Source organism: Rissa tridactyla, chromosome 12 (assembly GCF_028500815.1).
Source record: "Rissa tridactyla isolate bRisTri1 chromosome 12, bRisTri1.patW.cur.20221130, whole genome shotgun sequence".
Lineage (NCBI taxonomy): Eukaryota > Metazoa > Chordata > Aves > Charadriiformes > Laridae > Rissa > Rissa tridactyla.
This window is the reverse complement of record NC_071477.1, coordinates 4763646-4787021: the sequence shown is the minus strand read 5'-3', so window position 1 is coordinate 4787021 and position 23376 is coordinate 4763646. Positions and strand designations below refer to the sequence as shown.

At 39.8% G+C, this 23376-nt stretch overlaps 1 protein-coding gene across 4 annotated transcripts in view; it reads left to right on the top strand.

Annotated features, from left to right (window-relative positions):
- The window catches only part of RTEL1 (regulator of telomere elongation helicase 1), a 50377-nt gene that overhangs the window by 16620 nt on the left and 10381 nt on the right, over positions 1 to 23376 (top strand). For 3 of the 4 annotated variants that reach the window (XM_054218804.1, XM_054218806.1, XM_054218803.1), the window contains exons 17-31: positions 2591 to 2723; positions 2882 to 2995; positions 5312 to 5352; positions 6473 to 6558; positions 7342 to 7419; positions 8130 to 8207; positions 10586 to 10729; positions 11556 to 11671; positions 12486 to 12609; positions 13701 to 13854; positions 15439 to 15593; positions 17934 to 18029; positions 20004 to 20214; positions 21488 to 21625; positions 22191 to 22307. In XM_054218804.1, the coding sequence (XP_054074779.1) occupies positions 2591 to 2723; positions 2882 to 2995; positions 5312 to 5352; positions 6473 to 6558; positions 7342 to 7419; positions 8130 to 8207; positions 10586 to 10729; positions 11556 to 11671; positions 12486 to 12609; positions 13701 to 13854; positions 15439 to 15593; positions 17934 to 18029; positions 20004 to 20214; positions 21488 to 21625; positions 22191 to 22307 (1785 nt within the window). The remainder of the gene's footprint in view (positions 1 to 2590; positions 2724 to 2881; positions 2996 to 5311; positions 5353 to 6472; positions 6559 to 7341; positions 7420 to 8129; positions 8208 to 10585; positions 10730 to 11555; positions 11672 to 12485; positions 12610 to 13700; positions 13855 to 15438; positions 15594 to 17933; positions 18030 to 20003; positions 20215 to 21487; positions 21626 to 22190; positions 22308 to 23376) is intronic. The other variant, XM_054218805.1, reaches the window with a different exon arrangement.

Below are 23376 nucleotides of genomic sequence, written 5' to 3'. Positions count from 1 at the left end.
CTTCTGAATCAGAGGCTTTTCCTAAGGCTCCTATAAAGCAACACTGTTGTTGGACTTCAACATTCTGTCTTTCTAGAATTTTTATTTGTCTATTTATTAAAAAATACAGTTAGGTGGAAAACAAAATGTTTTCTAATTAGAGAAGACAGATGCAGATCCCTTCTCAATAGAATACTCTCCAAGGATCTTTGTAAATACTTTGCCTCATGACTATCTGCTTAATTACTCAGCTAAACACTCTTGAGAATGTAAGTAGTTGTTTCACAGAAGTCCTTTTCTTAAGGACAAAAGTAACATTTTTTCAAAGAATGAGTTTCCACAAATTTAGTGGTTTTGCACATAATGCCCCCTTAAGTGTTTCCACAAAGTAAGTTTTCCTTACTAGAAGTAAGTTTTTCTGAATAGAAGGCATGCCGTTTAGTAATCTGCAATTACTGTTTTCCTGAGATATTGCTCAATTGGAGTTTGAAGTTACAGGAATAATTCTAAGTAGATTTTGTTATATATGTGTGCAGGAAAAGGCTAACAGAAACACTTTCTGTTTATTGCATAATTTGGAGGATTTATACACAAAATCAGTACAAAGCAATCACAGAATTCTTCTGTGACTTAGTAGACATATACTGATATATTTGCTTTTCAGATAAAACCAGTGTTTGCAAGTATCTATGCAACAGACTAGCAATTTGTTGAGACTTGCACTATGTGGAAGCCTAGCAGAGGCCAGACAAGACTGATCAAGTCTCCAGTTTCCTGTAGTGGTAGAGCAGATTGTATAGAAATAATGCAAACCTTTTAAGAATAGCTGTTTTCAAAGGATTTTGTGGAAGTTATTCACTCAGCATAATTCTCTACAAACTATAATTGGTGAGAAGTGGCATAGCTTGGGTCAGCTGATGAGATTACTGCCCTGGGTATCTATTCTGTGTACAGATGCCACAATAGTGAACTGTTGCAGTTTTACATTAGGATAAAATATTCTTACTCTCCGTTTGCTCTAAATCACCATGTTACAAACTATTATCAAACCATTTCTCCATGGATTAGCTGCCCTTGTATCAGGAATGAAAAAAGCTGCTGCAGAGATCTGCTTCGTGTAACATCCAACAGCTCCTGCTGGTGAATGGGACCTTTAAAATAGATTTTAATATTGTTAAGCTTAAAGACATAATTACAGGACATGAGGCTAAAAATGTACTACAATTCCAGCTTCTCTAAGAACTGGGCAACTGGTGGCTGGCAGTCCTCGTGCAGGGTTACAGAGAAGTGTATTTCAAACTGAGCATTGGCGAGGCAAATGTGAGTGGTTGGTGGGATTCGCTTCTAAGCCATCCCGTACCAGCACAGTTTGCTTTTGTGCCGGAATTTCTTAGGCTGCTGACATAAACGACTTTACTCTTGTCTGTAGATACTTACTGGCCTGTCCATATACAGATCCTGACTGCAATTTGCACCAATTCATACTGTGAATTAAAGAGATACAGAATTTGCTAATTTTTGATTCTTCTAGAATCTGGACATTGTCTGGATGGATTTGCCCTAATGAGATGGAAGGATAAAACTTTAGCTTAAAGTAAATGTTCTCTTGTAATTCTAAGCAGTAAGTGACTCACTGGGCACATATTACTGGGGATTTCCTGAAACTGTCGGCTCCGTTTTGGAAATAAAGTCTTTGAATAAAGCGTGAACCTTTAAAAGACATGCACATGATATGTGTATGCTAGGTGGTTTTTTAACTGAAACTAATCATGCAAAACAGAATCAGAAACCGAAATAAAAGCTAATGTTTTATTTGACTGCTCTTGTTATTGATGTACGTGATTGTTTCGTTGCCTTGTTCCTTTCACTGTCTCTGAAAAGCTGTTGCTAAGTGTTCATCAAGACCAACAATGGTACAACTATAGCTGAGCAATGAAAGAAATGACTAGTGTGATTTATCCATTTTTCTTTATATCCTTTCTATTGATAATTTATAGTATGCCGGATTTTCAGTGTCACACGCATTGTATATCCACCTCCCACAAAGGATCTGAGCAGAAGTTGAAAGGTTTGGCCGTTGACTGTGGGGAAAAATGGAAAGTTTAGGTGAAAGGTTTATAGCCATTGGAAATTCCTGATGGAGAAGGGGTTCTTCTCTTTTCAAACAAGAGCAGAGGTGGAGATATATTTTTATTTTTTTTTAGTAACTTCAATTGTTTGTCCTTCATCCCAGTATTCTGCCGTTCTACCATGCTTCCCCTTGCAGTTGTCCTTGACAACAAGAAGTGAATCAGCAGATGAAGGACTGAGTAGTCTTATCTGCCGACAAAAAGACTTGATACTTTGGCTTTTCTATAACCATCTTTTGATTAAAAGTATAATCTACCTAAGGTGCGAGGGAGCAATGACTTTTTAAACTATATTTTGAACTGGCATAGTAGTTAAATCTGGGAAGGACCAAAGCAGAACATACCACACATCTGAAATTTTAGCTTCAGACGCTGGCTGTTTTACTTTCAGAAGTTCAGATGCAATGTGCTATATGCTACTCATATTCTAATTTTTCCACTTACGGACTTGCTTCTTAATGTCTTCTCTTTATTTGATACAGGAAAGACCTTAAGCTACTGGTGTTTCAGCCCTGGATACAGTATGCATGAGCTTGTTCGACAGGGAGTCAGGACAATAATCCTTACTAGTGGGACTCTCTCCCCCCTCTCATCGTTTACAATGGAAATGCAGATGTAAGTACCTAGATTTGTGAACAGTACTACTACTGAAAATGCGCCATCTGCTTTTGGGACTTCAGGTTTTATCTCAACATTTTTGAGTGTTCTGGACTGGTAGCTGGTAGGGAATCATGTAATTAGTGTGACTGGGATCTTACTTTTTGTTTGTTTAGCCCTTTTCCTGTTTGCTTGGAGAATCCTCATGTTATCGAGAAACACCAGCTCTGGGTTGGGATTATTCCTAAGGGACCTGATGGAGCTGTGCTTACTTCTACCTATGAAAGAAGGTAATGAACTTCCATGTGGAATTCTGCTGTGAAGTCTTGGGTTCTGACACTTCGGGTTCTGCTTACAGGAGGATGCTAGTGAAATGAGTGGTCTCTGTAGCTCTTTTCTTGGATAAACACCGTGCTGAATAACAACACCCTTTAACTGCTTGAAAATTTAGAACTGGAGGGCTAGAAGGGAGCAAGTATCAGGGCACTAATAGTCTGTAATGGCCCTGACCAGCCTCAACTGGGACCCCCACCCACAACCATCAAACCATCACCCAGGAGCTCTACTTAAGGTCTGGCATAGGCCTTCAGTCACTGCCCAAGCTGTAGAACTGTCTGTCTCCCGCTCCATCATAACCACACCTGGCCACGGACCCAGTTGATCTGACCCTGACCTACTGATTGACTTCCCGGTTTGACCTCGGACCTGCCTCGCCATCCCTGGACTGTGACACTTCTTACTGTCCCTGGACCTGCTTCTGGTTTACTGACTTGCATTCCTGGCTTGACCTTGGACCTTCCCCATCACCATGACTTTGCCTGATGATCTGGACTTGTGTTTGAGCCTGGCTACTGCATCCCAGTCTTTCCTACTTGCCTTGCTCTGCCAGTGTGGGTCTGGGCCAAGACCCCTGCCCTGCATGCCTTCAGAGCATGCTCAGGTACCACCTCCCTGACATGGAGCCCCATCCTAAATTTCTGCTGAAGGCTTAATTGATTTGAAACATGACTGGCCTTTGCAACAACTATTTTCATATCTAAAGCTTGTCACCATGACGAGCCTCTCTTTTACCTCTGCGGTGCCTTTTTAAGCAAAATACATCCAAATATTTGTCAAGCTTTTCATTATAATTTTTCTTGCTTTTCTCTGGTCTTACATCATTTTGCCTGCGTCTGTCTGTTTTTCAGAGCAGGCAGTGCTTCTGCTGCAGCTTCTGTCGACAGCGGAATATACTGCCAGCAAGGAAGGCCAAAACTTGATTTCATTGTATCTTGACTTCCGTTGTGAAACACAATAGTCTCATTGGCATCTCTGCATACAATTTGAAAAGGCAGTTTCATGCTTTGGTGCACAAGGCAGAGGGTTCTGTGCTTGCCAGTTCTCTGAAGTTACTAAAGGGTATCATCACACTGGTGCTAGTACTGTGTTCAGGGATGTAATCCTTCTGTAGCATCTTGAAATGAGGATCAGTTCCTTGGGTATAGATACATGTGTTCTTCCATTTAACTTTCTTCCTGTAATATACACATTTTTATGTGTGGGCACATTCTTAAATCGATTTCAATTTTAACACTATAGACAAACCTCTGGCTGAGAATTCTGTAATTTAGGTTGCTGCAGGCCTGACTTACTCTTTTTCATCAATACAGAAAAAAAAAAATAGATTTCCAAGAGCTTTCACTGAAAAAGAGGGGAAAAATGCCAGATGTTCCACAGAACTGGAAAGGGACTCAGCAATTGTAATTGATTTTTACAGAGAAGAAGTCTGGAAAACCCTTATACTGTAATTTTCATTTTCAGAAGCTTAGCATGCTGTTTCAGTGTGTTTTGTTGAAGATACTGTCTTTCGAAGGAGGAAGGTTGGGGATTCACTGCACCTAGAACACCTTTTTTTTTTTTTTTTTTTTTTTGAAGGAAGGGAATTCACAGTGTTTGCTGTGTTTTGACAACATCTGTGCCGTGACACAGGCATTTGTAGGTCTTATAAAAATAATATGTTCTTTTTTTCCACTGCATGTGTAAGTTTCCTGGGAAAACAGTATGCAAAACAAGAGGGCACTAAAAAGAAAGACGCATAAAGGCATGAGAGAACAGGTGACTTTTCAGTCAGGGCTGGAAGAAACAGATAAATACTGCTCATTGTAGAGCAGTACTTTTTCAGTCAAAGCAAAAGCAATTTATTTGGCTTATACCACAAGTAAATAACAACCATAGTAACCAAATTCACCCTTTTTTGCCCCGCAGCCTCACCACACCTAATTCAATCATTATTTTAAATAGTTGTAACGTTAGTCAGGCTTGGCAGCACCTGCAGGCTTTTCTGGCAGAACTTTCACCCTTACATTGTTAGTATTAATCATAAAACTCATATGGCTGCCCATTTCCACTTGTTACATTTTGATAATATTGAAGCTTAGATCATCTTCAGTGGTATTAGTAAGAATATTGAATAGTAATACTAATGCATAGTCAAGGTATTACTAATTTTGTGTCCATGGTATGGGTGCTTGCCACAGGAAGGAGAGCAATTGGGAGTATGAGTCCATATGTATGAAAAACAAAGAAAAGGAAATACAATGATGTTACTTGATTTTTCTTCTTCCTAGGTTTTCAGAGGATTATTTATCTTCTCTGGGGAAAACAATTGGTAAGTGGAGTGTGTGGATTTCAGAAATGGGTCGTTGCACAGGGTTTTTAGAAATCTGCAAGAAGGAGAAATACTACAGAAGACATAATAAGGTAGAGAAAGGTAAAGGATTGCATTGCATATCTAAATGCTGTCTGGTTTTGTATGTTTCTGTTTCTTAAGCAGCTGGCTACTGTAATTACACACAAAAATGAGTTTGAGTCCTTGGCTTAGTATTTCCAAGTCAGGAGTTCATTTTTATTGTCAGTTGTTTGTGTTTGGGTCAAAAATGTGGTTCCTACACACAATCAGAAAGTGGGGCAAACTAGAAAATCAGTGCACAGAGATGATGGAGCCAAGCGTCATTTGCAGAGCAATTAAAGATCACAAGAAGTCAATGCAATTTCTTGTGATACTTTTAAAGGCACTGTGTCAAGCGTGCTTTAAGTCAGCATTTATTGTTTTGGTAATGTTTTACAAATATGATAGAACTAGAAAGTTTTAACACATGAGGACAAAATAGAAGAGCACTTATGTAGCTTAGCTGAGATATGATTGAAAGGGATCTGTTAAATCTAGAAATGTTTGAAGGAAATAAAGCTTTGAGGTATTCAGCTTGGCCTAAAAGGTGAAACTAAGAACATGCTTTCACAAAATATCAGATTCATGTTTTTTTCAGTAAAGCGTATACTATTTGACCAGAAAAGTGTATACTCTTTGACTAGAAAACTCTCAAAAGCCATCTTGTAGTACCTCATCCATTGCTTTGTCCATTGTAGTCTAAACATTCAAAGAGTGGAGAAAATGATCTAAAAATAGCTCCTGCTGTTCTAAAATATAGCAGGTGATGCTGTATCTCTTCCATCTATGGTGTTTGGTGTCACTGATAATATCTTTTATCCTGTTAACACTATGCTTTAGAAAGGTATTCAGGCATCTGTATTAAAGCTTATACCTTGATGACAAGATTATTGAAATTATTTTTAAAATGAAACAACTTCTAATACGCGAATGTTCATGTCAAGAAAGCAGCAAAGCTTTCGGAAGGAATCCACGATGTTAGTTTGTTTCCTCTGCAGTCTGTGTCCTCCATCCCAGGATGAAAACGCCCTCAGCTGTACACTGGTCAATCTCGTTGCAGGTAACCTTGTGCGAGTTGTACCGCACGGACTTTTGGTGTTCTTCCCATCATATCCTGTCATGGATAAGAGCCTGGAATATTGGAGGGTACGTTAATTGCTCTGCCTTTATTAGGTGGTTTGGTTACATGCTCAGACAGTTTGTACTTACGCTATCTAACCAAGCTCATTAAAAAATTCTTTGTTAATAAGTAAATGATAAAATCTGGAAAGTAAAAATCCAGGTCAGCCTTCTTTTACTTTGGTCACAATACACTGAAATGCAGTGTTGTAGAAACCAAACCCAAAAGAATCTTAATACATTATCTCATCTGATCTGATTTCAGAATTCATTTAATTTCACCAGACTTCTCTTTATTAAACTTCCAAATTATAGTTGGTCTGAGTGTTTCAACTCCTAGGAAAAAAATCCCAATATGAGCATTTCTCTTTTATTTTTAGTTTGTAGCTGCTGCAGCTGTAACTTTTGTAACTACTGTGCTCGTGACTTGCGTGTGCCTAGTGAGACTTGGTAAAACAATTCTGTTCTAAGTGCTCCTCCTCCTTGAAAGTGAATGCTGGGACACAGGTGTCGTACTGCGGAGTGGGGCTCTGGGAGGTGGGTGTTGGCAACTTGCAAACTGGAAGGAAAAGAAATGGTTCTCCCATCTGCACAATGTCTGAGTTGCACCAGCTGCAAGGGGTCACCGTTAGTGTTGTTAGGATTGCACGTTTCTTCTTCCATCTCTTCCTATGTTTGGCAAGAGAGGAACAGACTGTGTTGGGGATGTCCGTGGAGACCACTCCTGAGCATTTCCTTTCTTGTGGGCGCTTCTGGTATGTCCGTCCTTTCACATGACCATTTCTGATATGTTCATTGTCTGTTTAACAGGAGCATGATTTTGCTAAAAGAATAGAAGACGTGAAACCAATGTTTGTGGAACCCAGGAACAAAGGAAGCTTTGCAGAGGTTGATTATTCGTGTTGTATACCCATAACGTTTTCAGAAACTGGTTTTGTGTTTAAATACCTTCCCTAAGATGTGTTTGAACACAAAGACTTTATCCTAGGATAAAATTAAAACTCTCTGAGAGCTTCTTTGAATTATAGTTCTCTATGCATCCCTCTTTTACTCTTTAGGACAGTTGCACAGGGTATAGTCTTCATTTGAAATCCAGTGATGCGACTGCGGCTAACAGACATATGTACTGAGTAATTGAAATGTTAGAAATCTGTGACTTCAGTAGTCAGCACCTTTTAATGTTCTGCGGGACATTTCCTCCCAGCTTGTTGTGCTTTGGGTGTTAAGGAATTGTGCAGCGTCATCTTATTTATTTATAGCCACATTTCTTAGACTAAATAATATCTCGGTTTTCCTATTTTCCTCAAGGATTTGCAGAAACACAGGACAGACCATATTTTACCTTCTCATCAGAAGTATCTGTTGGTAATCTTTTATGCTTACACAGATGTACTCTAGATTTCACACTAGTGTAAGGGTTTTGCTAAGCAAATGGCTTCTGACATTTGCAATTAGTAAAAGTAAAGAAAATTATACTAAGCCAAATTAATCACGTTTTAAATCTTAGTATACAAGTCAAATTTAGCTAGTACCGCTTTCTATTTATGCATATGCAAAGGATGATACCATTCTTGCTCTTAAACTAGTTTATCTTTTAGGTAATGGATGCATACTATGATAAAGTTGCCTGTCCTAAGTCCAACGGAGCTGCTTTTTTGGCTGTATGTCGGGGGAAGGTAATGTAACAGAGAATTTGTGTCATTTGAGATGGGATTATATAGTGGCATCTTCGCTCAGAGGCTTTCCAAGCTGGTGAAGAGGGCTTTAAACTAGAGTTGCCAGGGGAGGGCAACCTCAATTCATCCCACTCCTATCAGTATGATGCCAGCAATAGGTGCCCAGAGCCTGGAGAAGGGTTGCAGGTCAACAGGAGAGCACCTGGAGTGTAGCATGAAGGTATTCCAACCACTCTAGCCAGTAAGTTGGCTTCATCGGAGGCCCAATTTAAATGCCTCTATGCAAATGCACATAGGATGGGGAATAAACAGGAGGAGCTAGAGATGTGCACGTGCCTGCAGGGCTATGATTTTATTGGCATCACCGAGACATGGTGGGATGGCTCCTATGACTGGAGAGTTGGAATGGAAGGATACAGGCTCTTCAGGAAAGACAAGCAGGGGAGATGAGGAGCGGGTGTCATCTCTATGTCAATGACCATCTGGAGTGTGTGGAGCTCCACCTGGGGATGGATGAGGAGCCAACCAAGAGCTTATGGGTCAGGATTAAAGGGCAGGCTGGGACAGGTGACATTATAGTGGGGGTCTGCTACAGGCCACCTGACCAGGAAGATCGAGCAGATGAGGCCCGCTAGAGACAGATAGGAGCAGCCTTGCATTCACAAGCCCTGGTCCTCATGGGGGACTTCAACCACCTTGCTGTCTGTTGGAGGAACAGCACAGCATGGCATAAGCAATCAAACATGTTAAACAACACTGCTGAAAATCAAAAATATTGCTCAGCTTTAAAGAATTTACATTAATTTCAGGTTCTCTGGGCACATTTGATGGCCTTTAATTTACATTTTCCAGTGCTGATAAATTGATTTACGGTATCGGTGGAAATATTTGCAAAATCATAAATTACTCATAGGGCCTTTTTGCTGCTGCTGCTTACTGCCTACCAAGAGAAGGTTCAACTTATTTTGAACCTTCGGTCCCAGTCTCTAAAGTGGCTGTTGAATCACTGAAGAAAAGACGTAGCTCTTTTTGGGTGGAACTTCCAGTTGAATATGCCTGTCCTTCCAACAATACTGTATTACCCTGAGAGGAATAGAGTCTTTGGAGAGATCAAGCTTTGCAGTAACACACAGTGGAAGGATGGATTATTGTAGTCACAGGGTTAGTAGTGTGACTGCAAAATTGGAAATATTTGAGAAGATAAACCAAAAGAGGCATGTTGTCAAAAGCTGTAAAACTAGCTCCATTCTCAGCCATCACTTCAAGATTCCCTCCCAGGTTATTGCTCAACTTTTACATTGGTAGTAGATTCTAGCAAGCTTTTTGTGTTCTCTGTTCCCCGAAAGAAAAATGAAAAAACAGTCCTTTTTGTAAAGGGGAGATTCTGTCCCAGTTGCTCTAGTTCTTTTGCTAACTGTATCTAGGCCCGGAGTGTCTTTAAAAGTTCATAGGAATTGTCTTTCCTATTTTGGGAGAGTGAAGGGCAAGGTTTGTTTTTGGTTTGTTTTTTTTTTTTCTTTTTGTCTAAGGTTGGTCTTCTTATGCTCTTATTGGCCTGGGGGACTTCCTTTGTGCCCCAGAGAAAATGCCCATAAATATAATTTAGGCAATTGCTAGCTCCAGGTGGATTATAGTGCTTGCTGTGATTGCTCTTAGTGGCAGTGCTGGCTTAAGCTGAGCAGAGTTGGTCATTCCATCTGCCCATCCATCCCTAATGTTATGTTTCATCACAACTGCTTATATGTCATGGTAAATGAGATTGGATAATGGATTCAGATGAAAAACAAACCAACTTTTTTTTTCCCCCCCCTGAATTATTTTTCAGTCTGTTCAACTCTGATTTTGTTCATTTCACAAAGTGATTTGGCAGTACAGGATGGGACGTGAGCGTGTACGGGGGGAAGAGCAACAAATACTTGAGCAGCACAGCTGGTGGATATCACACTATGATTCTGAGCAGATTTCTGGTAGCTTTCCATTACTGCTTTGAAATGATTCTGTTAATTTTTAATGTCAGAGAAGGTTTGCTATGTTCTCACCACATCTCGTTAACAATTCAGGGTGTAGAAGGTTTAAACAGAGGTATTGACTCACATTTAAGACATCTTCTGAATACAACTGCTCTGCTTATCCAGGAATAGGACATATGTATCGGTGGTGTAGGCTGAGGTTATGCTTTGTGCAGGGCCTCATAGAGAAAAAAGCGAAGTTTAAAGCCCCGGTAATAAAAGCAAAAAATCTAAACTATTCATAATGTATTCATAAACTACACTTGGCTAGGGATTTAATTTAATGGAGGGAAAAAGGCCAATAACTGCTGAATTGCTCTGAAATGTCACTTCAAATCCTGTTGATAATGGACAACACTGTCTCTTCAGGCCAGCGAAGGCTTGGACTTTGCAGACATAAATGGACGAGGAGTCATCATTACTGGGCTTCCATTTCCTCCTCGTATGGAGCCCAGAGTCGTTTTAAAGATGCAGTTCCTGGATGAAATGAGAAGAAGTGGTGCAGGTGCACAGGTAATACTGGGCACCTTCTCACTATTGGCTCTTTGCAGGTTCGGGTCATTGTTTCTCCCTCTTGTCTCTGTGGATTTTGGCCTTTGTTATCCTCCCGGCCTCATGGGACCTTGAATATCAAAAAGTCAAACATCCTTGGGAGTTTGTCACAAATAGTCACCTTTTTTTTTTTTTTTAATAATTTTAAGGGTTCCAAATTCTGTCTTCATTGACATGGTCTCAATCAAATATAGGCTCAAAAACCGGTATAATGAAAGTTTCAGTCAAAATCTTTGTATGGATGTTATCCGTATATCTTTCTGAGGGAATTATTTCATCCAGAGAGAGGGTGGGCAGCAGGAATTGCCTGTGCTGGCTGGTTTGGGGATTTTTGTCTTGGTTGGTTGGGGGGGGCGTGTGTGCGCGTGTCTGTTTTGGTTTTTTGTGTTTTGTTTTGCTTTGGGTTTGATTTTTTTTTTTCTTTTTTTTTTTTTTTTATTCCTTCAGGCATGAGAATGGATGGCATTATAAACGTAGTTTATAACATTTTAGTTTGCAGGATAGCTATTAGGTCTTAAATAATATGGTGAATCTGTTGTACTACCAAGGCTATGTATAGTAAATAGCCCCTCAAGTTGGATATTACTACTAGAGTTTTCTGTGCACCGTCAGTCAGGTGTGATATTCAAGTCAACCTGTACTTGGTTTTCCAAGGCTTGTAGAGATTTGTCAGTAGATCTTGTTGGATACGTTTTTTTATTTCTTTAGAAAGAAATAGTGAATGTACAGCACGGAGAATAAATTTTACCTAGTAAATAATGTTAATTCTTTCTCCCACCTCTTGCAGTATTTATCAGGGCGCGAGTGGTACAGTCAGCAAGCTTCCCGGGCTGTTAATCAGGCTATCGGCAGGGTTATCAGACATCGCCAAGACTATGGTGCTATCTTCCTATGCGACCACAGGTGAAACCTTGGCTCTAGAACATAAACATACGTCAACATCTTTATATCTCAACATGGGTATTGGTATTGAGTATGCAAATGTGGTGACGTTACTGTTTGGAGAAGGCTACAGTTCATAAGTAATTAAATTATTATATATAACAGGTTATGTAAATATTGTAGTATTCAAAAAAAAAAAGTAACTAGCTTGTTATCTTGTGCTCCCAAAATATATTGTCTTGCAGCTGCAGGAAGAGATTAATGGTATTAATGCAAAATAAACCAATTTGTTGAATTCATGTTTGTAATGCTACTGGGAATTATGTGCTGATAACTTAAGGTTTTGCATTTTCTCCATCCCTCATTTGAGAAGGCAGTCACCAGCACTGCAGTTTTTTGAGAGAAGGAGGACAAAAATGAGGAAAGATTATATTGCTACAACAATATAATCTATACTAATATATTTAATATTGATCAATATGATATTAATTAATATAATGTGTATATAATAGGCAACGAGAGTTTAACTGATAGCCTTCAATGCTGAGGCTCGACTGGGGACAGTGAGTACATCACAGTTCAGTACTACTGTTACTGTTGCACACTTAAAGATTTTACGGATGCAAGATAAGAACTGGCTGATTGCATGGTACATGGTATCAACAAAGCCCTTTTCTCCTGAGTGAGGACATCGCCCTATTATATTTACTGCGCTATTTCAATCTTTTGTTGTCTTGCTGATCCTGCTTTGCCCTTTTGCACCCTGATCTAGCATTTATTTAATTCATGTAGGCCAACCTGGCAAATAATTCTCTCCTTGTCCCATGCCACACAGGTTCACCACTGGTGATGTGAGAGGCAAGCTGCCTTCGTGGGTCCGCCCTTATGTGAACGTTTATGACAATTTTGGGCACGCAGTCAGAAGTGTCTCCCTCTTCTTCCGTGTTGCTCAAGATATCGTAAGTGTCTTTAAATAAAAATAAAAAACCTGGCAAATTTTCTTGATAGAGTTGGAAACTGGAAGTACTAATCCAGGTGAGAGATGTGATGGAATCACTTGTCTTGTTACTTGTAAACATTGGGAGCTTTACGGGAAAGGAGATCTGCCTCATCTTTCTCCAAGAGCGAGCTGGGACAGGATGTCTTGTTATGATCTAAGTCATTAGGTTAGTTCATAAAAATAACTTCTTTTTCCTGTCCCTCCTAAATAAACAAAGCTTTCATTTGATGGTATGCAAATACTGGAATTGGTGTTAGCATCAAAAAGCACCCTCTCAGGGAGAGGGTGCATGTGTGGAAGAATCAGTCAAACCCTTAAATTTAAATCTAGGCTGACTGGTATAAGGATTGAGACAAACCCATCTGTTATTATTACAGTTCATCACTGGGTCATCTTTACTAATATGGCTTCTCTCTTAGCATTAAGAAACTCTTTCTCTCAGTAATAGTTCCTTGATTTAAAAAGTAATATTGTAAAAAGACTTTCTAATTGACGGGAGAAAGTCACAGCAAGAAACGGACTGGAAGCCAGAACGGGGAATTCTTGATCCCCAAAATGGAGATTAAGATTAAAATAAAAGCTTAAAATGTCACATACAGACTTGGATGACTTCATGGAAGATGCATTAGCCAAATACAAGTTGTTCAAAACAATAAGTTACAGATGGATGATACTGGATGACTTGATGATCTTCTCTTGTGATAAATGGGAGTTTCACAGTAAATAAGAACCACAACCCACTGTGCTCTGCCAGCTTTGTTGCAGGGGTAGTGTTAGGAAGCAATTGTTCTTTAGCAGAGTCATGACCCTTTTTCTGTTACGTAGGTCACTTGGTGCGAAGCCTGCTTACTACACTTTGTCTATTACTTCCTAGTTATTTGATCTGTCATCAAAAGCACATAAATCCAGAATGATTAACAATCTTGCTGACAAGGGTTATTTGGGAAAAAGGAGATGTCTTTGGGTTGTTCCTGGGATTTTTGGTTGCGAATGGAGAGGACTGGAACAGTAGCTTTTGCCTACAGTAACATTTTTGTAAACTGCTCGCAGATGCCCCTGCCCCTGCCACAACGCCCTTCTGGTTCTGCTAGTTCCCTAAGTGAAAGCGATACAGGACCATCTACTTCATCTGAACAGATCCTCTACCTGAAAAAAGCCAAAAACTTGGACGACCATGTTCCCAGTTTGAAAAGGAAAAGAAAAGGTACGACTGGGTCCTTACATTTTTGTTTTGGGAACTACTTTTTTGTTTTAAACTGAACAAAGGAGGAGCAAGAGACTAGAAATTGGAATGGGAGAGAAAGCAAGGAGAGTTCAAAGACCGGTATAGAAGTCTGATCAGCATTAGAAAATAGGGGAACCAGTTGCAACTACAGAGCAAAGAGGCAGATGGGGCCTGACAAGGTGTCCTGCAGAACAAGAGTTTGGCAGAATATCATAGATAGTTTTAAAAATAAGAACTAGAAGTCTGTTTCTGACCAGCAGTGACTTTCATACGCCCATCTTCCATCCTGTTGTAGAAATGACTCTCACACAGTAATCTGACTAAGAAAACAGAAAGAGGGCATTGACTTTGGAAGAAAATAGTATTTTAAAATTTGTGGTTAGTTAATACCAAAGAATAAAGTATTTCTTATGTCAGATGTTCTTTCAGAATGTTCCACTCTAGATTGCTTGCTGTTTTGTAACAGAACAATAAAGTTGTTTTTACAACTGTGGTTCCAAAACAGTTATGACTGAGTGTGAGGGTGATTTCCCATTACATCTAAGCCAGTGTTACTGCAGGTTGTCATTGAAAGAGATCGCTTTGGCCACCGCTTTTTTCCTCCCTCAATTTTCAACTGTGCACTTATGGTCCTTCCCTCGATTTGAATCCATCTATTGTGCAACTGCGGAGCAAGTCAGATGAGCTTGCTGAACCAGTTTCCCTTTCACCTCTGTGACTGGTAGATCTATCTCAGAGGATGGGCTGGAATGTGTGACTGGAGGTAAAGGGAAGAAGCTCTTGCCTCTTTTGATACAGATATTTAGTTGCATTGCATTAGCTGTAACATCAAACCGCACCTGTAATCATAGTTTTGGCTAAAGAATTTATTGGACTAACTTTTTAATTTATAGCTTAATATACTTCTGTTCTTCTCAAAATAGTGACTAGTCTTAGAAATTGACTCTCTTGAAGTCATTTCACAAAATAGTGGAAATATATTTTGAAGAGAATGCCTTTTAGAAGTAGCAAACTGATACTAACTTAATGCTACCTACAGCTCTAAATTCTTATATTTAAAACCAAATATACCTGGATCCTGATGAGTGAGAATATGTATTCTTGGGGCCTGAGGGTGACTGTGGAAATTGTAGGCTTAAAAAAACTTGTTCTGTTTAAAAATAATGAATCCTATTTCATGCCAGGATTTCTTAAAAACAGGAGCTCAATTTTGGGGAAATCCATAAAGCTAAAGTAGTTAAACACAGACAACTCTTGGAATAAGGCGCTTTTTTTTCCCATTGATCCTAAACCTTTTTGAAGTTAAATATGACTACCACTTAAGAAGAAGTTTTAGAGAAGTCCACCGGGTTGTGGTAACGAACACTTGAGCAATTTTGGGAGTGATTAACCAAAGCAATTTTCTTACTAAGTCATATAATGCAATTTTGCAAGATGTGGAGGATTAAACCAACACATCTGTGTGGATTGCTACTTAAGATTTTGAGGTATTGCTAAATCAAAGAAAATGCAAGAGATAATTTGGAATGCTAATTTGTCATCTGTATTATGCTATGATGCCAGTAAATGCAGATGGAGCATCCAGCCTATGCATGGAATATGAACAAGAGCTGGTCTCGCCTAGAAGACAATGTATTGGGCTCTTGGATGCATTGGAACGCAATGAGAAGAGCAGTGAAGATGCAGAGGAGGAAAGTGACTTGTCAGGAGAGGAAAAGGTAATGGCGATGGTGTAGCAAAACACTTGCCTATAAGTAAAACATATAGGCTCTCAAGCAAAATGAGTTTGGCGTTGGTTTAAGAGTACCAGTTCAACCCTCTTTCAAGAAAAACTTACTGTGATCAGCGCATCAGTGATTAGTCTGTGGTGTTCTTGCTTTCCTAAAATCCCTGTTTGCAGTCATTGGTGGGGTAGCTCCCTTACCTGGCTACCATCAGCAGTGCTGGCTTGCACACTCAGTTTGGCTGGTGACTAGTATGTGGACTCCAGGAATGCCTGTTGCAATAGATTGCAGTTTGCTTAGGGGAAGAGTGCCTGAGGGAAAGTGTGGAGCTGTAAGGAGTATCTGGGGAACTTGTATGCGTCTGCTTGAGAAATCGGCTCCATCACCCATGGGCCACCATGGCATAGACACCAGGACTTATTCTTTGGAAAGCTTGGCACATCTCCAGGGTCTTGGTAAGTCAACTACAGTATCTTGTTAACACAGCTGCACTGCTTTTGGCATACTTCAGCGTTTCCTTAACTCAGATAAGTTGATGGTCCTAATAGCTTGGCAGTGAGTCACCTCGTATCCGCTTTCTATATTTGGCATTATGACTCATCTGTAGCTTGCAGAGAACTGTGGTGTCATCCTGTGCTGCCCCTAATTGGTGACCTCTGGCACCGGAGAAGATCTGGGGAGTGTAGTCCTGAGACATGCCGTGCCTCTTTCATTATGAGTCTAGCATTGAGCTGATTTTAATAAGCACTGGATTTGGACTGATAATAGGGTTGGTGTGCTTTCATATCATTCTTCACCATCCATCATAGTATCTGTGTTACCATTTTTTCTTTTATCAAGGTTATCCTGTCCCCTTGTTCCCTAAATAAAGGAAATTTAGCTGCTGTCATTCTGAAACAATTTGCTTGCGGTGAAAAAGAAGAAAAGAAGCCTTTGTCACCTCAAAATAAAAAATCAAAATACAAGAAATAGTTTCTCAATCCATTTAAAAATAATGATTTGGCAGTTCCCCTTAATCGGTTTGCCTTGTGAGAGATGCCTTTATGGAAACTTGTCTTTCAGAAGCCTTATTTCTTCTGAGTCATGCTATCCAAGGTGGTGCCTTTACATCATTCAGGATTAAGATGATGTTTTTGATCGCTTTTCTGACTCATTGCATGTATCATAAATGCTTGGCTTGCCGCTTGTATTCCAATTCTTCATTCTGTTACCTGATGCTTAAATAAAATACATTTAAATGTGCACTTAAGTCATGGTCAGGCAGTGTTATGAGTGCACTGAAGGTTGTATTTCTCAGTATCAGCAACTAACTCTACAAACTGGCAAAACTGAGGTGATTGGCGTAGGGGCTTGTTTATTTTTAGTGGTGGTGTTTTTGTTGTAGTTAGTTTAATTTGACTCTGAAGCCCTGTGATCTGAATAGGCGTATTTAGAAGTCACAGTGGAATATGAGGGTACTGTTAGGTTTCTCTGGTTCCTCTCACAAACAGTATTTTGTAAATGCACTGATAGTCACATACTTGCTATGAAATTCTTTTATTGTGTAAGAGCAAAGAAATGAATCACTTCACATACCTGCTTTCTCAACCGGTGTGTAGACATCAACTGGCAGTATGGGGCTGGCCCACAGTTTCTTCTGTTACTTAGGTGATTGTTTTTAATATGGTTGATACTTGCTTGGTCTAATAGTGGAGACTCTGCTATTAAGAAATTCCAATCCTTTTATGCCCGCTCAGTTTCTCTTTTGAAGCTTTGAGTATACCAAAGTTCCCAGTCACTGCGGTACAAGTGCGATTCTTTGTTACTGGGAATGGGAGATGCTAAAGAGCTTGTCAAGCCACAGGTGTTTCTGATACTGTCTCACCCTATCTGCCCTGGTGTTTTCTACGAGACTGTGCAGGCTTCCCTTTTCAGTACCCCAAGAAAAAAGCCTGTTAGAGGTTTTCTTCAGAAGTACTTCCAGGCAGGAAAGCGGAGGGGTATGTGAGGCATCAGTTACGCACAGGTATGTGTACACTCCTAGGACTGCCCTGAAACAGTTAGCTCTAAGTCCAGGTTTGCTTAATCGGAAAGCTGCACCCTCAAGACCAACTGTGTCTTTAATTTCCTCTGTTTTGATCTGTCTTTCTGATTTGTCCAGTAAGTGATTCCGCTCTAGAAACACTTATGTGTCCCAGGCTCTGTTGCAATAATTAGGTTGACTTGTTTCACTTTCTTGAATGGTGTCACAAACTGGGTTAACAAGCTTTACTACTGGAAATGGATAAATTAAATGGACAGTAACTTTGACAAGCATTTTTATGGACCTTTCTTCTTTTCTTTTAATCTTCACAGGCACAACTTTTGTCAACACTTTCCCTTCAGTATGAGAAGCGGTTAACAGATGAACAGAAAGGAGGAAGGAAGAAAATAAAGCTAGTCAGCAATACAGTATGTGTTTTCATGTGTCTGTGCCACCCCTTTGATCTACAGACTGCTTTAATTTGAATTGGAAATTCACAGGCAGAGAGATGACTGATGCCAGAACAATTATGTTTTTTCTCCAAATTGTAAATATTCATCGATGCACATCTGAAATCTGTTTCTGTCATGCTCTTTCTCAAATCTAGGCATCACAGACTCAATCAAGCACTGGTCTAGGTAGGGCTAGTAGGTGAAAACAATTGTCAGAGGGCTGGAGCACCTCTGCTATGAGGACAGGCTGAGAGAGTTGGGGTTGTTCAGGCTGGAGAAGAGAAGGCTCCAGGGAGACCTTATAGTGGCCTTCCAGTACCTGAAGGGGGCCTGTGAAAAAGCTGGGGAGGGGCTGTTTGCAAGGGCATGTACCAATAGGACGAGGGGCAATGGTTCTAAACTAGAGCAGGGCAGGTTTAGATTAGACATTAGGAAGAAGTTCTTTACAATGAGGGTGGTGAAACACTGGAACCGGTTGCCCACAGAGGTGGGGGAGGCCCCATCCCTGGAGACATTCAAGGCCAGGCTTGATGAGGCTGAGCAGCCTGATCTAGTGAAAGATGTCCCTGCTCACTGCAGGGGCGTTGGACTAGATGGCCTTTAGAGGTCCCTTCCAACCCAACACATTCTATGATTCTGTGGTTTTCTGACATTGACCAGGTGCAGTGGGTGATTTATTCTTTTTGATTAGAATAGAATAGTTCAGTTGGAAGGGACCTACAATGACCATCTAGTCCAGCTGCTGGTAGAGCCTCAAATGGTATAACTGACCAGTTTTGTTTGGGTAAGCAGTCACATCTTAACCCCACCTGTGGTGCATCATTGTTGTGCGTTACACAACAAATTCAGCTAACTCCTTATGTGGCTAGTTGCTTAAAAGTCACGATAAAGTCATGAGAATCCCCTGGGTGATTGTGTGTGCCAGTAGTTGTCCTAGGTACTGTCCTAACTGGGTGCTGTCTGTCTGTCAGACTCTGTCACCTAGCAAATGAAAACAATAAAAGCAGTTGCAGATCCTGAAGCTGATAATATCCAAGGTTTGAGGAAGGGAGCAGGTTCATTGCAGAAGGTTATGTTTGCAGTTTGTTGCTCTCTGATGTCATGATGAGTCAGCCTTGCCCTCAAGTTTTGGAGTTAATATCATTTCTCTTAATTAAGCCTTCTCCTAAGAATAGAATTGTGCAACGAGACTTGGCTGCCTTCTCTAGGAATATTCCTCTGAAGCAGTCAGTTTTGTCAGCAGAGGCGGTGAATAGCATCACTCCTCTTCTGTGAGGGAATGAACGCTCACAGATGTTGGATTAATGTTTTAGCAATAGATATAATAATCATCTGGGGAAATTAACGATATACTTGTGCCTCGGGATTGTCCCAGTGACAGTTTTTTGTCATGAAGATATGTGACAAGGATCCAACAGCGCACATGTTCAAAGGGTGTGAGCACATTGTAACGCACAGTCACTTTGATAAGGGAGAGGTTGTTCTGAATCCATATCAAGTCCCTGCTGCTTGTGACTGTAGAAGAACATTTCCCAGGAGAGAGTAATCTAACTTGCTTATGTGTATAGTGTCTTCAAGAAATGTCTTAAAGGAACCAGAATGCTTTAACACCTTCTGTTCTCTGTATCTCCTGCTTCAGAGATTTTTTTCTTTTTCAGTTAATTGGAGGTAGGCCAGTTAGATAGTTAGATTTGTGTTTATTCTGTGGCGCTGAAGCTGGGTTTTTTGGTGTTTTTTTTTGTTTGTTTGGTTTTTTGGGGTTGTGTTTTGGTTTTTTTTTGAAATAACACATGGATATGGGGGTGACTGCCATAATTGCAACCTGTTTGTTGAAAGTATTCATTGTTCCATTTGCTGGCAGAATTGTAAATATATTGCTTCCATCTGAATTCATGTGAGAATGACTCCTCAAGTCATACTCTTTACTGAAAAGTCGTCCTGTCTTCGCAGCAAGCTGATAAGAAAGCAGATCTGACGGAGCCAAAGAAGGCCCGAGCTACCTTGTACATCGCAACAGTGAAGGAGACCCTAAGCCAACAAAACTATGATCTCTTCTCTAAGGCTCTTCAGCACTACAAGAAGACAGATGACTTCCCTGCTATGTTGTCTCAAATGAGCTCCCTCTTTATAGAGGATGAAAAAAAGCATATCTTGTTACGAGGTATGACAGCCTCCCTAGTATATTTGTATGTCGTGACCTTTGTCTTTTAAATAAACTTGGGTATTTCAGAGGTGTTTTAGATTTGAAATACAGGTCAATCAGGATGATAATCATTAACCTTCATCACTTTATATCCCCAGATCACACAGAAAAATCTTCTCAATTTTATTATCATATGTTAGTTTGCATCTCGACAGGCCTGGAAAAAAAATCACTTTCCGTGGAAGCTTGTGTTATTTTAAACTTTGCCTAAAAGTAGTATAGCTTATTCCCTGTGATTTAGGAGGTAAGATCAAGAGTGCGGTTGTGTGAGTTGGATAGATGCACTCCTAAGTGTTAAAGCAGTAAGTAAGTAAACAGAGTATCTAGAGAAATTTTCTATTTAAATAATGGTGAGTTAAAGCAAGCGATCTGGGCAAGCATGGATAGTTCACTGGTTTAGCTGGTATTTTCTTGGCTTCTAGCAATTGCATTGACAGGAACGGGACTACCACCAACGTTTCTTCATGTTAACATAGTCTTTTCTCTGGGAATTTTCATTTCCCTCTCAACTTGTGAGCAAATGGGCAGATTTTTCTTTGACTTTTTTCATCTACTAAAATAAAGAAGCGTAGTTATACGTCTTGTAAATTGTTTAAGGTTAATTTTAAGGTTAAGGAATGAGAAGCTGAGTATGAGTACTTAGTACTAATAGTAGCCACAGTCTATTTCTCAATTTGCTGATCTTAGTATATAAATAAGAACATATTTGATTGCCAAATTAAGGCCTAAGTCTAGTTTTCAAAAGTGACAGGCACCTGAAATCTAAAGTTCATTTGGTGTTTAGGCTTTTGGTTGGCAAGTATTTCATGGTAGGTAACAAAGATGAGGTGTAAAATTAACAGTATATCAGTTATGCAAAGTATCAGCTTAGCAGATACTTTGACCCCACGGTTTATGAGGTAGTTCGTGACCTTTTGCTCCAAATACCTGTTTCACCAAGAGGTAAGCTGTCATATTCACGGTGAAAAAAAATTGCCGTTATTACCTACTGGTAATAATATTGTTGGAAGTTTGCATCATAGGTGATCTTTGTGTATCTTATAAGCATGCTTATTGTATAAATATTGGATAACGACATTTAGATTTTAAGTTATTTAACAGCACTCTTTTATCTTCACGTTACCTAAGCTAGAAGTCCTGTCAATGTAGGTTTCTGTGGCATTTATTGCATTTATTACCTGTTGTGGACTGATTTTTGTCCCCCCACCCCCTTCCCTCTCTCTAATGAAAGAATTTTACCAGTTCGTTCGACCTCAGCATAAAAAACAGTTTGATGAAGCCTGTTGCAATCTGACTGGAGTGGGCTGTGGCTACAAACCTGAGCACAGCCTCCTGCGGGAAGAGAGAGAGATACTGGCCAAGAAAATAGGTAAGGAGCTTGTTACAGCACTGTGCGGGCAGTTGTATCGTTTGATGGACGTTGTCCAATTGTAGAGCAAGACACATCTAATATGTAGAAATATAAGTGTGGAAAGCAGCTTAGTTCAGTCAATATTGAGCTAAGTGTCTGCTCTGCATGATCCTCTTTTCTGCCTTCCCAGAAGCGCACACGGATGCCTGAGCATTAGTTACTGCATAGTTAGTAATGATGCCATTTTATTTCAAAAGGGGATTTTACAGATCTATTTGAACCTTGAATCTGATCTGTGGATTTAAAAACGTTGCGTTTATTCCTCTGTCTTCTTTGCTACCCACATAGTGGCACCAGAACAGCGCATAGAGGGTAACCATGTCCTCACATTGCTTGTGAAATCTTGGAAACTCTGCAACAATGAAGTCCTAAAAAAAGCAGGGTGTTAGCTCATCCCCTCTTATCAGAGAAATACATCTACATCTTCAGGTGTTTTCAGCATAGAATGGTGTACTTTAAAATGCACCATTCTGTGTTCATTCTTCCCTAAGTTCACTGTTAATGGACTGGTCTGATTTAACAGAAGAAAAGCAGAGTCAGCAGAAAACAGCATTCTCAAAGGACTCGTGCGCTCAGCTAAACCCTGGGCTCCACTTGAACCAGGGAGGATTCCACTTGACGACAGGACTGAATAGTGCAGGTACCCTTCATGTTAAATAAAAACACAGTCCCAAGGTAATACATGTTATGTTTTATTTCATCACTGTAAATTCTTCTGGTGGGAACCAATGTTTTTTGTGTTCACCTCGCACAGTGGCTCACTATCAGTAGGTAGGAGTGATGGTAATTTTCAGCAAGGATTGTACAAAAGGAAACACAAAAGACAATAAATTAGATCAAGGTGAATATGAAAGAAACCGGCTAAAGCGAAAAGTTTGTGCTAGAGACTGACCTGGCATAAGTCAATGAGAGAAAGGGTGACACAAGACTGCTGGGCTTCTGTTTGTCCAGGGTTCATAAAAGAGAGCCGTTTAGGGAATGCAGTTTTAGATCAGGTCAGTATGAATCCAGGTATGAAGAAGAAAACTGTTCCGCTTTTATTATTGGTAATGTGTACCCTCCTAATGCGAACGGTCTGTTTTTTTCTGCAGAAACAGACTAGTAAATGTATTCTCACAATTGCATGTAGTCTGTGAATGCATCCCTCTAATCTCATGCTGTCCGGTATTTGTCTTTGAAGTCAAAGGCTCAGTTATGATTTGATAGCAGATCTTCCTGAGAACAGCTGGGAATTTTCTGTGTTTCTCACAAGGAAATGAGTAGGATAGTTGACAGCTTAGAAGTCTTTCTTTAGAGAGTAAAGAATAGTCAGAGGCTAATCCTTTTTCTTAAAAAAGTATAAATAAAAAGCCAATGTTTCCTGGAGGCTTTAAAAGCTTTTCATGTATGAAGCCATATTGTTTCTTTTGATTTCTTTTCCTGTTTTGTTTTGTATTTTAAGAACATTTGCACAAAACAGAATCTTTAGTAATTATTTTGTCCTGAGGTCATGAGATTGATTTTCACAGACCTTGTTTCCACTAAAGTAATTGAGAGAATAATAGCAATAAATGCATGCATTATTTCTGTGGCTCGCTCCCTAAGTAGGGTACGCTCCCATGAAAGTGTCAGAAAGCTGTATGATATGCAGTAGAAGATACAGATTATAAAATTCACACCCATGTTTTTCCCCTTTCAGGAAGTTGAACTAAGCCCATCTTTTAAAAGTT